At 50.6% G+C, this 14242-nt stretch overlaps 1 protein-coding gene across 1 annotated transcript in view; it reads left to right on the top strand.

Annotated features, from left to right (window-relative positions):
- Positions 1 to 612: 612 nt before the first annotated feature.
- The window catches only part of AJAP1 (adherens junctions associated protein 1), a gene marked incomplete at both ends in the record, with an annotated part of 107827 nt that continues 94197 nt past the window's right edge, over positions 613 to 14242 (top strand). Inside the window, one exon of the mRNA XM_082674189.1 lies at positions 613 to 641. Coding sequence (XP_082530315.1) covers positions 613 to 641 — 29 coding nt within the window. The remainder of the gene's footprint in view (positions 642 to 14242) is intronic.

Below are 14242 nucleotides of genomic sequence, written 5' to 3'. Positions count from 1 at the left end.
GGGGCCGAGCGGCAGCGGAGTCCCCGGCAGAGCCCCCTGGCCCAGTGGCGCGCGGAGGGGACCTGCGGCCGCCAGCGTCGCCTCTGCCCGCACCCCCGGACCTCGCCGCTCCCTCGGCGCGGGGCTCGGGCCGGTGCGAGAGCCGCGCCGCGAGACACGCACCGTGCGCGGCGGCGCCGCCCGCCTCCCTCTTCGCCGCCCCGGAGGGCGAAGCCGCCGCTCCCCCGACCCTCGCCGCGCGGCCGCGGCGCTGGAGCGCGCCCCTTCCGGGCCGGCAGCGGGCGCCCCCGCCTCGCAGCCGCCTTCGCCGGGTCGCCCCCGGAGGGGGCCGCGAGCTCCGCGCCCGGGCCGGAGGATGTGCGCCCCCGCGGGCCGCCCCGCCTGAACCATGCGCCCCAACGGCGGCGGCGCGCCGGCCGGCATGGAACCCCGCGCGGCCGCGCTCTGACTCGCTCTGCGCCCCGCGGCCGGCGGGCGGCGGGCGGCGGGCAGCGGGCGGCGGCGGACCGAAAGCCGGAGACCGGCGCCGCGGGACGGAAGCGAGCGGGCGCGGGCGCCGCGCAGATGGCCGGGGCGAGCGAGATCTGAGTCTCTGCTCCCCGAAACGTGACCATGTGGATTCAACAGCTTTTAGGACTCAGGTGAGCGACCCGGCCGGCGCCGGGGAGCGTGTGGGCGCGCGGGTGCGTGGGTACCGAGCCGGGCTGAAGCGGCTCTTTGCTCGGTGTTACGAATAAAGGGACCCCCTCTCCGCTCCCCGCGAACGGCCAACCGGTGCCCCTGGAGCGGGGTCGGGCTCCGGTCCGGACCTCTGAGCCCCGTGGCCCCGCCGGGAGCGGCCGGCTCTCCCGGGCTCCGCGCGTCCGGGTCGGGGCAGGGGCGCCCCATTCCAGTTTCCCGGGTTCTGGGGCCGGCCTGGGCGCACCCGCGCCTCCCGGCGCCAGCAGCGCAGTGTGCTGGCCGGCCGCCCCGGCTCACCTCCTCCCCGGGGCCCAGGCGAGGCGCGGGCCGCTGGGCGCGGCGGGCCGTGGACCCAGGGCGGGGGCCAGCGCTGCCGGGGAAAGCCAGGGCTCCGGCCTCCCGGCGAGAGCTTGACAAGCGGAGTTGGAGCAAACCAAAGCCTGATAGCCACGCCGCCCGCCTTTCCCCTTCCTCGGGGCCCCGTGACTGACTGAGCAGGGGCCTGCCGGGCTCCCAGCTGCCGATCCAGCTGTTTGCCGGTGACCTCCGGGCCCGACGGGCGCGCACAGCTGGCGGGCAGCTGGGGCGGGAGGTGCTGGGGCTCTGGGGGAGGGCGGGCGGGCACTCCCTACGGGCACCCCACCCCCCGCAGGCAAACACCCCGGGAGCGCCCCGGGGGCTTGTCTGTGTCCGAACTCCAGGGCCGGCTGGAAGAGGGCGTTCGAGCTCGGAGCACCCGGTGGGGGTACCCAGGGAGACCCTTTTCGGCAAACTTTATCTGCCTGCCAGTGGTGCTCGGGTTTCAGCCCCTGCCTCGAGAGGTCTGGGACCCAGCAGGGCAGTTGTCCCCTTGGCGGGGCAGAATGCCTCCAAGCCATCGCCCTCCTGCCGGGGGGGCGCTCCGCGGAGCTGGTGCGTTTGGGTCCCGGATTGCATCCGAGACCTAGGAGGACGCAGGCGGAGGCAGGGAAAGCAAGAGTGCCGTTCTCGAGTTTGTCCACTGGGATGCACTGCGCTCCTGCGTTGGGGAGAAAGGGGCCGGTCTTTGCCGGAGCCGGTGCCTGAGCCGCCCCCATCGCCACCCGATAAAAGCTCGGGGGGAGCGAGCTGAAGGGAGAATCAAATGCGCGTCCTGATTTTGAGAAACTGGAAGCGGACGGAGCCCGCCAAGCGTTTCCTAGCTACCCTTGTTTTATGAGGCAATTCCCCACTCCTGGGGTAAAGACTGTTTAAAACATCTAGTGAAAACTGTCAGATGTTATCATTGGCGTTTTTTCTGGAAAGGGGCATTCCTTGTCTTGGTGGCCGGGTCGTGTTCAGTGGGCTGGGCTTTAAAAGGTTAATCCTGAAGCGGATTGCGTTGGATATTGGCTCTGCCTGAATCGATGTCCTGTGCTCAGACTAGCTAAGGTGTAGGCTCGGCCGTTCTGGGATGCACACTAAATAGAGCGAGGGCAGCTCTGCCCGGGTGACCCCTTCCAGGTGCCTTGCCATCTGCCTCCGGGTCTCAGCCAGACCCCAGGGCCTTTGGAAAGATCAAAGGAGTCCCTGCTCTGTGGAGGAGGGGGCGTGCACCTTCAGCTCCCAGATGCCTCCTGAGCTGCTGTCTGGCACTACCTTCCTGATTGACTGCCGGCAAGTTATTTGAACTGACATCTTTTTTTATTACTAACTTGCTAGATTGAAAGATTAGTACATTCTGATAAAGAGAGAGGAGAGTAAATATCACAGAAAAAAACCTCTCTGCGCGTTCAAAATTCACTAAAACAGTTCCTTTAAAGCATCCCTGAATGATATCTACTTGGGATTTTGCTTTAGGAAATAGTTCTGTTGGTGATTTTGAAGTTTGACCTTTTGGTTTTTTCCCTTCAGTGTTAGCACAATAGATTTTCTGCAAATGCGCCTCTGAGGACGGGCTGTCACCTCTCTGGAAGGCGGACAGGTGAGAGCTCTGTCATGTCTGCGAGCCATCCCCTGGCCAGGAGAAGGGGCCGTGCTTGGAGTGTCTGTGCTTTTGCGTCTCACCAGGCACAGGGTAACAGTCACTGAAAGCCAGGGATGGCTTGCTTGAGACCTGGTAATGCGCTTTTTCCTTGAACACAGCCCGTCACCTTTGCTCCCAAGCCCCTCCATGGCTCCCCAGGTGAACGCTGGGTGTCCTGCTGCCCGGTTTCGGGCCTGGTTAGGTCAGGCAAACACGGAACCTGGGGCCCAGGTGACAGAAGGCAGTTCTGGGCAGGACCTGAGGGCTCTCAGCTCTGACTTGCGAGGCAAAGTCTGGGCTTGGATTTTTGCTCCTGTGTTGGAAATGAGCTGTGCGTGGAGCCTTTTCTTCCAAGGAGGAGGAACAGATTGAGTCTTTTGGAGCTGTTTTTATGCCTTTTTGGTGGTCGTTGTAGCAAAGCTCCAAAAGTACCGTCTGTCAGCTCAGATAAAGGTATCTCTTGAAGGTGGATCCAGAGCCTGGCCAGCTGCATCAGAGCTCGTTCTAGGAGCAGCTTGGAGGGGATGCTTACTCAGCAAGCAGTGCAGATTTTGGAGTTTGGCTGTCTGCTTGTGAGTGGCCTCTGAGGCCACGGCCCTCCACGTGGCACCTTTGGGGCTTGGAGCGTGCAAGACACTTGCCTTGAGGTGTCCTCAGGGGGGCAAGGGCTAGCTGGTGCCGTGCTCCTCCCGGGCTGTGTCCCTTGCTGTCCCTCTGCCTGTTCTTCCAGCCTAAGGTTCTGTCGCCCCTTCTGTTCTGAAGGCCCTGGGTGTGCCTGGGGGGTGGGTCTATAGCAACATAACGTGACTCTCTTCCTTCGCTGGGCACTTCACAGCTCCCCAGGCCTCGGTGAACAGTCCCAGTGGATTGGCTGTCCCCATCCCCACCTGTAAAGTCCTCCAGCAGCTGGGGCTGTGCATCCAGGCTTTAGAGGATGGAGTCAGAGGCTCTGTGCACAGACGTTGCCCTCCTCGTCAGTCCTGACTCGTGCCCACTTCCAGCTGCTGGTACCACATTGATTGCCACTGGAATCCCTTGAGTGTCAGTGGCCGTGATACTCATCCGGGACAGTATTGCTGGAATAAATCACCATTTTAGGAGGCAACTCACATCCTTCCTGCCACGCGGGTACAGCCCCCTCCCCTCACACGCACCCCCACCCAGGGGATCCACTGTCCAAGCAGAGGAGGGGGCAGTGGCCTCCTTCCAGTCTGTCCCTTCGGTTGATTTCTTTTACTCATCTGCTTCCTTTTCTTCTGTGCATCAAAGACGGCACAGAAGTGGGAAGCAGGGCAAGGTAGCTTGCGAGCAGAGACAGCTCTGCAGCTCCCTGAGATGCCTGTCTCCTGGTCCCTGGAGACGGAGCAGTTTGCTTCCCCACCACATCCTGCATCCTCCTAGATGGGGTCCCTCAGATGGCAGTGGGAGCGGTGGAATCCCGCCCCGCCCTTATGGTCTCCAGCCCACTGACCCAGGCACCATCAAGGTGTTTGGCAGGTGTGGGCTGGTGGTGCTTCCTCAGTCCTTCACTTCCTCGGCTGTTTTGTAGGAAAACCACAGGGTGCCCAGAGCACGGTGGGTCAGAGCTGCACCCTGGGTCACGATGAAGTGGGTGAACACGAAACCCCGGCCCGGCCGGCCAGCGCTGAGCCTCCCCGAGCCCCTGGGCTCCTGCCTGGGGTTATGTAAGAGTCATCTGCTCTCCATACGTAGTTGCCAAGTTTTCTTCAAAGGGCTACAACTCAGTAGAGACCAAATTGATGTAGAGATTAGCTTGGAAAGCCAAATATATCCTTGATCTAGATTTTCATGTTTGAAGTCTGGCTCGAGAGGGTTCCTCCTGCCCGATGCCAGTCAGACAGGAGGGGAAGGCAGGAGGAGGGCTCGCTGCAGCTGGAGCAGACAGACCCCGCTGCCCCCGACTCTCTCTCTCCGAGACCCCCTGGAATTCTAAGGAGCCAGTGAGTCAGAAGGCCGCCCAGTGGGGAGTGGTGGTTACATACCTTGGATTAACTCTCAGTTCATAGAAAGTCAGAGGCTGAGGTCCACCCATGTCCGAGCTCTGGGGGCCCTTGGGTCCTGGTTACAGAAGAGCGTGCAGGACTCACCCCTACTGCTGCTGGTGGGCAGAGGCGGGAGCAGGGGCTAGCCACCGAATTGCCTCCCAGCAGCCTCTGGAGCAGCTGAGTTAATTGGATGCCCCAGCAGGTGCAAGTGGCTAGGTGGTGAGTGATGCTTCTCTCTTTGGAAAGGGCCCTGTGGATGGTGAGAGGTCAGAAACCCACCATTCATCTGTGGGGATCTTCATAGTTGGCAAATATCTCCAACGTGACCCAAAGAGAGGCCGGAGTGGAGGGCGGTGGGAACGGTGGCATCCATCCCGCCCTGTCGGCCCCAGCCCACTGACCTGGGTACCGCCAGGGTGTCGTGTATTGGCAAAGAATAGGGTCCTGCTGCAGCACCAAGGGGGCTGGGGGAGGAGGGGCTAGGGCGTGTATTTGCATTTCCATCCCATGCGTGCACTTTGCAAGAGGCTGTCACTTTCTTTCCTTCTCCCCTCCCACCCAAGAAAAGGTGGGTGGCAGCCGTGCGGGGTCCATCTGTGCTTCAGCCTTCCCAGTCCACCATTGACGTGCTGGTTCTGTCCACTCACTGGGGCTTCTGCCATTCAGTGCACTTTCTCTCGGGTGGCCGGCCAAGGAGGGCTGGCGTGTAGAGCTCGCTGCATCTGCTCTCCCACCGTTTTCAGCCCTGAATGGACAGCAACCTGGACTGTGTGGCCAGTAAGCCCTCCCTGCCTGCCCTCCCCAAGGAGTTGGTGTTTAGGCCTGTGTCTCACCTCAGGGTCTTCAGCTGGCAGTGGTGCACCTGTGCTCAGGCTCCCTCGTTGGCAGTAGGGAGGATCTGTGGACTGTGGGCTCATGAGGGCAGGGACTGTCTCATCCTTCATCACCTCTTGAGAAGAGTGCTGCTGCTTAGTCGATTCTCAGGAGCCGTCTGTGAATGAGTCAATTTGCTGCCTGGCACAGTGCCCTTGCTTTACAAGTCTTGCCCTTGTGGTTACTCATCCCTGACTACAAACTGAGACTTAGGAAAGGAATGCCCAGCGGGGCTGGCCTTGGGTTGAGACTGTGTCCTGCCCCCAATAAATATAGAACTTCTTTAACGTCACTTACTGGTGCTCACGATTCCACCATTAGAGGTTCATTCATTTGGCTTGAGATTTAGTCACAAGTGGAATGTAGACATGTTCACGAAAAACTATCCCACTGAGCGCTTTTAGTTATTACCAGTTCAGTAGGAGTGAGCACATCTACTTTGTAACTTTCTGTGAGGAAAGGTGGGTGTAGAAGGGAAGAGAACTTGAAGGCAGGTGGCACAGGTCCAGCAGTGGGATGGAGGAACTAAGGTATCACCAAGGGAGGACCGGGAGACACGGGAGTGCAGATCAGAGGCAAAAGGCAAACTGATTGTCCTTAGAGTGGGCTGAGGTCTCCACTCCCTGTCGGCTTTCTTGGGGAACTGGGACAGTTTACGTACCTACTAGGGACTAACTAGGGGCAGGGCTAGTTCACCTGAAAGAGAAGGTTCTGGTCAGTATGAGTCCAGGTGGGCAGGTGGAGTATGTTGAGGAAAGTTAGTGACACATACACACCTTGACGTGTCTGCTCCTGTCTTAAATGTGAGCTGTGGAATTTGCACTGTATTTGGATAAAATATGCATGCTTTTTAAAAAAATTTGAGGTATGACTTTCATAAACATTATATTAGTTTCAGGTGAACAACATAATGATTCCATACTTGCACACATATGAAATGAGCAGCACAGTAAATCTAGTTAACATCCATCACTACACATAGTTACAGATTTTTTTCCTTAAGATAAGAACTTTTTGGGGGGAGAGAGGGATAAATTAGGAGTTTGGGATTAACAGATACACACTACTATATATAAAATAGATAATCAACAAAGACCTACTATATAGCACAGGGAAGTAAGTATACTCAGCATTTTGTAATAACTTATAAGGGAAAAAGATCTGAAAAGGAATGAAATCTATATCTATATATCTATATCTGAATCACTTTGCTGTACACCTGAAACTAGCAAGACATTGTAAATCAACTATACTTCAATTAAAAAAAATTAAAAAATAAAAAAAACAAACAAAAAAGAACTTTTGAGTTCTACTCAACAACTTTCAAATATGCCATGCAGCGACAGGTTGGTGGTTGCCAGGCGTAGGGGTGGGGGTGGGGGTGGGGGTGTGTGAAATGGGTGAAGGGGTCAAAGGTACAAATTCCAGTAATAAAATAAATCAGTTCGGGGAAGGACTGATTTATTTACTGGATGTCATGTACCGGATGTCATGTACAGCATGATGACTATAGTCCAGAAAACACGTCTGCTGTAACTGTCTGTGAAACGTAGAGAAATGCCCTGATCTCTGTGTTCACTCATGTCACTCATTTAGTTTATTCGTCAGTTCCTGAGCACCCAGGGCTGCCTGACCCTGAGCAGATGCTGTGCAGACCAGGAAATGAGTGGGATTCTGCCCCTAAAGACCCCTCACTCCAATAATGGAGGGGGAAATAAGCGTAGGGGTAAAAATACTCTTATCGGAGTAGAGATTAGCACTGTTCAATAGAAATACTATACGGGCCGCATTGGTATTTTGAAAATTTCCAGTAGCCACATTAAAAGAAGAAGAAAAAAAAAAAACAGGTGAAATCAACTTGAATGACATATTTAATTTTTCCAATGTATGCAAAATATCATTTCAAGGTGTGGTCAATCTAAACCTGTACTAACGAGGATTCATTTTATGTTCTTACGCTGCTCTAAGTCTTGGGAATCAGGAGTGTGGTTTATTTTCACAGCACATCTCCTGCTGAACTAGTCACTTCTAGTGGCTCAGTGGACCCGTGGGTAAGAAGCTGTCATATTGGACGTTTTCCTATGGAAATTCAGAAGTGAGAAAAGTAAATGTTTAGAGACCACCACCTCCCCAGCCAGTGTGTGAGATTGGCACCATTGCTCCATTAGGAAGAGCTCCGAGGAGGGCCAGTCTGGCTAGCAGCCCTCCTAATTCAACAGTGGGTGTTTGCTGATGACAGCTCTGTGCCGGGTCAGTGCCAGGGCCAGAGGCAGAACAGTGAGCTGAGGGGAGGGCAGTGGCTGCTGCCATCAGGGGCCCTCTGTCTGGAGAGGGAGCTGGGCTGTGCAAGCAGGTCCTTCATACCAGCCGGGGTCCCATACTGTAATGAAACGCTTTTGAAGAACTGAAGAGGGCGCTTGTAACAGGTGTCACAGGCCGGGGTCCGTTGACGGAGAGGAAAGACCAGTGAAAGGGCTTGCTGAACTCAGAAGCCGTGTCACCTGTCAGAAAGGAGAGCTGACCTCCTGGAGGGATGTTTCCGAAATGTGCCCCAGAGCCAGCAACTGGAATGAACACACCCTCAGGTGACAGACATCTTGGTGGCCCCTCCTAGCTCCAGCAGCTCACATTCACTGGACCTGACCTGAAGGGGGCGGCCTCCATCCTCTCTCCTACCACCCCCCCCCCCAGCATCTGTTACCAATGCTGAGAGTCCGTGACACCTTGGGCCCATGGGAGGAGGAGAGATGGTGAATCACCAAGGCCTGGTTTCAATCAAGACCTTTAGGAACTTTGTAGAAGTAGGTGTGTGTGTGTATGTGTGCATGTGTGTGGTGTGGGTGGAGTGGGTGTGTCTTTGGGGAGTTTAGGGGCCAGTGGGCATCAAAGCACTTATTATCAGGAGCTCCAACTCCAGGTGAAGAGATCAGGTTTTAAACAAAACTCCTGTAGGAGGGAACTTGCTATGTTCACCAGACTGAGGGTCTGGATGAGGAAGCCTGGAACACACCACATTAGGTCCTGGCTTCTGACAAATGTGCAGAGAGGAAGCTGATTCCAGCGGGGCTGGTGGGCTGCCTACCAGTGCTGCACGGATGTGACAGGGCTCTTGAAGGGATTTGGAGGGAGCACACTTGCATTGACCAGCCCACCCTGTGCTTTCAGAAAACACTGATGGGGCACTTACTAAGTGCAAGGCCTCAGCGCTGGGCGCGGCTTCCTCGCAGTGGGGCATGATTTGTGAAGAGAGTGTACTTTGCTGAGGTGCCCTGAGTGGTCATCCTTTCCTTCACAATACAAATAAAGAATTTGTATTGTGGGACAATTCCACAATTTGGGAGCTCTGTCTAAATTAAATTGTAAGCTCTTTGAGCTCTGAGAACGCTCCCATCTTGATCTCATCTAAATCTTTTTGAATGCACAGATATTGTTAAGCAGGGCACAGGTTCATTGTAAGATCCCTGAATTCAATCTTAGGGAACTTCGGGGCAACTGAATTGCAGATCAAATGCCTTCTTTTGACCAAATCCAATGGTGCAGCTTCTTCAAATGGACATAATGCTTTGTCAGCTGTTGCGAAGATTCTAGCAAAAGAAGGGTGAAGAAGGACTAATCACCAGTGTCTCCAGGAGTGGGATCTCAGGAGTTCAGTAGTGATTGATGGGCCACAGTATACCAGGGCCCTGCATGGAATTTTCATGCTATTTCATGGAATCCCTGGTCCTTAAAAAAGAATGCTTAGGTTGGAGGCAGGGAAGATCTCAGTGGAGAAGTTCTGGCAGCAGGAAAGTGCTATTAAAGAACAAACAAACAAAAAAACCCAAAAACTAACATTCTCAATTCTATGGACCAATATGGTTTGTGAAAATAGACCAAGAAAATCCTTAACAAAATATTAACAAATATGCAAATTCAGCAATGTATAAAAAGAAGTGTATACCATGGCAAAGTGGGGTTCATTCCATGGATGCAAGGATGGTTCAATATTTGGAAATCAATCAGTGCAATCTATCATAAGAAAAGGCTAAAAAAGAAAAATCATATGATCATATGTGTTTGATAAATTCTACACCTATCTATGATAAGAACTCCTAGAAAAAAGCAATAGAGGAGCGCTTCCTCAACTTGATAAAAAACATCTATAAAAAGCTGCCACTGACTTCACACTTAATGTTGAGAAACTGGACACTTCCCCTGAGACCAGGGACAAGATAAGGATGTCCACTCTCACCACTATTATTCAACATAATGTTGGAAATTCTAGCCAGTGTGATACAGGAAGAAAAGGAAATAAAAGACATACAGAAAGGAAGAAATGAAACTTTTCCTATTTGCAGAGGATATCATTGTCTACATAAACATCTCACGTGATCTGTTAACAAACCTCCTAAAATTAATAAGTGAATTCAGCAAGGTTGCAGGATACAAGATAAATGTACAAAAATGGATTGTATTTCTATTAGTAGTTAACACATGGACACTGAAATGAAAAAATGCAATACCATTTACAATTGCTCAAAAAATGAAATATCTCAGTATAAATCTAACAAAACTTATGCTGACAACTTGTATGTTGAGAACTACACAATGCTGATGGAAGAAATCAAAGAAAGTCTAAGTAAATGGAGAGACATACCATGTTCATGGATGGGAAGACTCAACATGGTATGAATGTCACTTCTTCTCAGATTGATATAGAGGTTTAACACAATTCTTATCAGAATCCCAGCAAAATATTTGCACATATAGATAATTCTAAAAATTTTATGTAAACATAAAGGAAGTAGAATAACTGAAACAGTTTTGAAAATGAATAATAAAATGAGAGGGGTCCATCTATCTGATGGTAAGACATTATACAGCTACCATTATCGAGACTGTGTAGTATCAATGAAGGGGTAGATATACAGATAAATGAAGCAGGACAGAGAATCCAGTGATAGGCTCCCACAGATACGCACAGTTGATTTTTGACAAAGGTGCAAATTTAGTGGAGGAAAGATAGCATTTTCAACAAATGGTACTGGAACAAAAAGACATTCATAGCCAAAAAAAAAACACCTCACCTTATACAAAATTAACCCATAATGGGTCACACAATTAAATGTAAAATGTGATTATAAAACTTTAAGGGAAAAAAAGAGAAAACCTGAAGGATGTGGGGCTACACAATAGTGCTCAGGCTTGACTCCAGAAGCACAGCCATAAAAGGAAAAACCGATAAATTCGACCTCATCGAAATTTTAAAATCGGCTCTCTGTGAAAGACTTTTATGAGGATGAAAAGACAAGCTTCGGGGAAGGAGGAGGAGAGAATATCTGCAAACCACGTATTTGTCAAAGAACTAGTATCCAGACTACATGAAGACCTTTCAAAACTCACAGAAAAAAAATGGAACAATCTATTTAGAAACAAGTAAAGCCATGATGGGGTGTTGCACCAAAGAGGGTATTTAGACGGTAAAAAAAAAGCATGTTCAACATCACCGGCCATTAGACGAATGCAATTGAAACCGTAATGAGACACCAGAATGGTTAAAATTAAAAATATTGACACCAAATCCTGGCGAGAATGTGGAGAAACCGGATCCCTCATACACTGCTGGTGGGAAGGTAAAATGTTACAGCCGCTCCAGAAAGCACTTTGGTAGTTTCTTATGAAACATGCAGCTGCCATACAGTTGAGCATTTCACTTTGGGGCATTTATCAGAGAAATGAAGAATTCTGTTCACACAAAAACTTGTAGGTGAATGTTTATAGCAGCTTTCCTTTTTTTTTTTTTTTTCTGCGATACTCAGGCCTCTCACTGTCGTGGCCTCTCCCGTTGCGGAGCACCGGCTCCGGACGCGCAGGCTTAGCGGCCATGGCTCATGGGCCCAGCCGCTCTGCGGCATGTGGGATCCTCCCGGACCGGGGCACGAACCTGCGTCCCCTGCATCGGCAGGCGGACTCTCAACCACTGCGCCACCAGGGAAGCCCCTATAGCAGCTTTCTTTATAAATAAAGTCTCAAATTGGAAACACCCCAGGTGCCCTTAAGGGAGGTCAATGGCTAAACACATCATGGTACCTTCACACCACGGAACAGTATTCAGCACTAAAAATGAGGAAACTATTGGTACATGCAACGGCTTGCATTGAACCTCCAGAGAATTACGCTGAGTGAAAAAAAGCCAACCTCAAGGATTACATGCTATATGATGATTCCATAGCATTCTTGAAATGGCAACATTATAGAAATGGAGAACACGGTCCTAGCTGTCAGGAGTTAGAGAGAGAGTGAGATATAGAAGGGAAGAGAATAGCTATAACAGGACAACCTCAGGGACCCTTGTGGTGATGGGAAGCTTTCTGTCTTGACTGCATCCCTGTCAGTATCTTGCTTATAACATTGTACTGTGGTGTTGTAAGACGTTACCACTAGGGGAACTGAGTAAGGGTGCACAGGATTTCTCAGTGTTATGTCTTGTAGCACTTATGAACCTATAATTAACTCAAAATAAAAAGTTTCATTAAACGAGTATTCTCTACCTCACTGTCAAAGGTTAACATCTGATTGTGTGTGTGTGTGTGTGTGTGTGTGTGTGTGTGTGTGTGTGTGTTCCCCCTTTAGGCACCATATATTTGGATTTAATGACAGTCACAGGTGATGTGGAAATGGGGAAAGGGGTAAAAAAATTACCAAATTTGCTGTTTTGATTCTGCCACACCCTTCAGCGTGCAAAATGCAGCAGCATATGAACGTGCGGTGTTGCTAATGTGATGAGATCCTTTACCAGTGACAGTAATGAATGACCTGGTGCATAATTATTGGATAAGAAGAGCTGTCCAGATCCTTACATAAATCAGGTCAGCTCTGAAAGTAGTGCAGCCTTTTTGGGGACAGCCCCACTTTCCTGCCCTGGCACATAGGGTGGCATCAGGACCGTGCTCCAAGGAAACACAAGAACAGATCAGTAAGACAAGAGCCTCAAGTTCGTGAAGGCATAGCGTTCATTTGTGTCTTTGCTGTTTTCACTTCATTTGGTCTTTATGATAAAAGAACTGGAGTGTGTGTGTGTGTGTGTGTGTACGCACATATGTGCTTTATTAATGCTTGTGGAATGAAGTTGGGTAATGCAGTGGGAAACTCTATGTCAGATTTGACTGTGAGCCTCTGAGATCCCATGAACCAGACCTGTTACTTCTCTTTTTCTGTCCCTTTATGTTCAGCTAGGAGGCACTGAAACACAGTAGTTCCAGACCTTTCCGTAACCTGGCTTTGCACTAAGTGACCCAGCCAATCTGTACCACTTCAGTCTGTCCTCAGGATCCACATGACGACTCTGCAAGGCAGGTGTTGCTGCTCTCATTTTACAAAGGAGGAAACTGAAGCTCAGAGAGGTTAAGTGATTTGCCCAAGGTCACACAGCTGGCTAGTGGGGGAGCTGAGATTTGAATCCAAGTTTCATGGATTCCAGGGTCCATGCATGCTCTTCCCACTGTCCCCTATGGCTCCCATGTTTTATATAAAATCTCCTTCTCACTCCTCTGATTAAGTCACACACTGCCCTTCTGAGAGAAACAAAATAAGATTTAAACTAAACCAAACATAAAGCCGAGAAGGACCCAGATGCTGTGATGTCAGGTCAGCACTTTGTGGACCTAGCCCTGACTCTGACATTACAAGTCCTTCAGGCACCCACAATTTTAGGTAAAAGTTTTGTAGTCTAAGTGAGAGATGATTTTGCAGCAAAGAATTCATAAAATGTCATTGATGAAAACATACCTGTGCCACAGATACAGTTATTCAATCTATTTACTAATTAAAAATAAATATGTCACCAAATCCAAGGGAGCCTCTCTTGAAAGCTCTTGTGAAATTAAACTGGGAATTAATGAATGACCACACTGAGAAAGCTGGGTTTAACATAACTTAGAAGTCTGGATAAAAAGGATTGCCCACCACCGCGTGCATGCGTGCGTGCGTGCGTGCGTTTATTGAGGTATAATTTACGTACCATAACATTCACCCATTGTAAGTATACAATTCAACTTCTAGTAAACTTACTGTGTGTGCAACCGTCATTGTAGTCATCTTAGAACATGCCCATCCCCACCCCCAGTAAGATCCCTTGTGCTCTTCACAGTTAATCCCATTCCTACCCCCAGCCTCAAGCAACCCCTCATCTGACTTTTGGCTCTATAGATTGGCCTGTTCTGAGCATTTCCTCTAAACAAAACCAGACTTTTTTTGTCTGGGTTTCTTCACTTAGCATAGTGTTCTTGAGGTCTGTCTGCGTTGTGGGCTTCTTTATTTCTGAGTAGCATTCCATTTTTTGGACATACCGCACTTCGTTTATCCATTCATGTCTTGATGGGCATTTGGCTTGTTGCGACTTTGTGGCTGATACAAATAACACTGCTGTGAACATTGTTTCCATGTCTTTCTCCACCCCATGTACTTTGTAGCCATCCGTGTAAATGCTTTGGCAGGGGTGGGGGTCAGAGAAGCCCTTGGCGTGTTATTCATTTAGCGGAAACGCACAAGCCAGGTATCCGGGATTCCACCTCTGGCTTTGGATTTGCTCCTTCCCTTCGCTCTGAAGAGAAGAGCTGACTACACATCAGCCATTGTTTATTTGTTCATTTTTCATATGATGCACATTTACCGAGTGTCGATTGTGTCTCCCCAAGGTGCTGCATTTTGGCGAGATAAA

The sequence above is a fragment of the Grampus griseus genome (assembly GCF_964374135.1).
Source record: "Grampus griseus genome assembly, chromosome: 1".
NCBI classification, from domain to species: domain Eukaryota; kingdom Metazoa; phylum Chordata; class Mammalia; order Artiodactyla; family Delphinidae; genus Grampus; species Grampus griseus.
The sequence above is the reverse complement of the archived record's forward strand: the minus strand, read 5'-3'. Positions and strand labels throughout refer to the sequence as shown.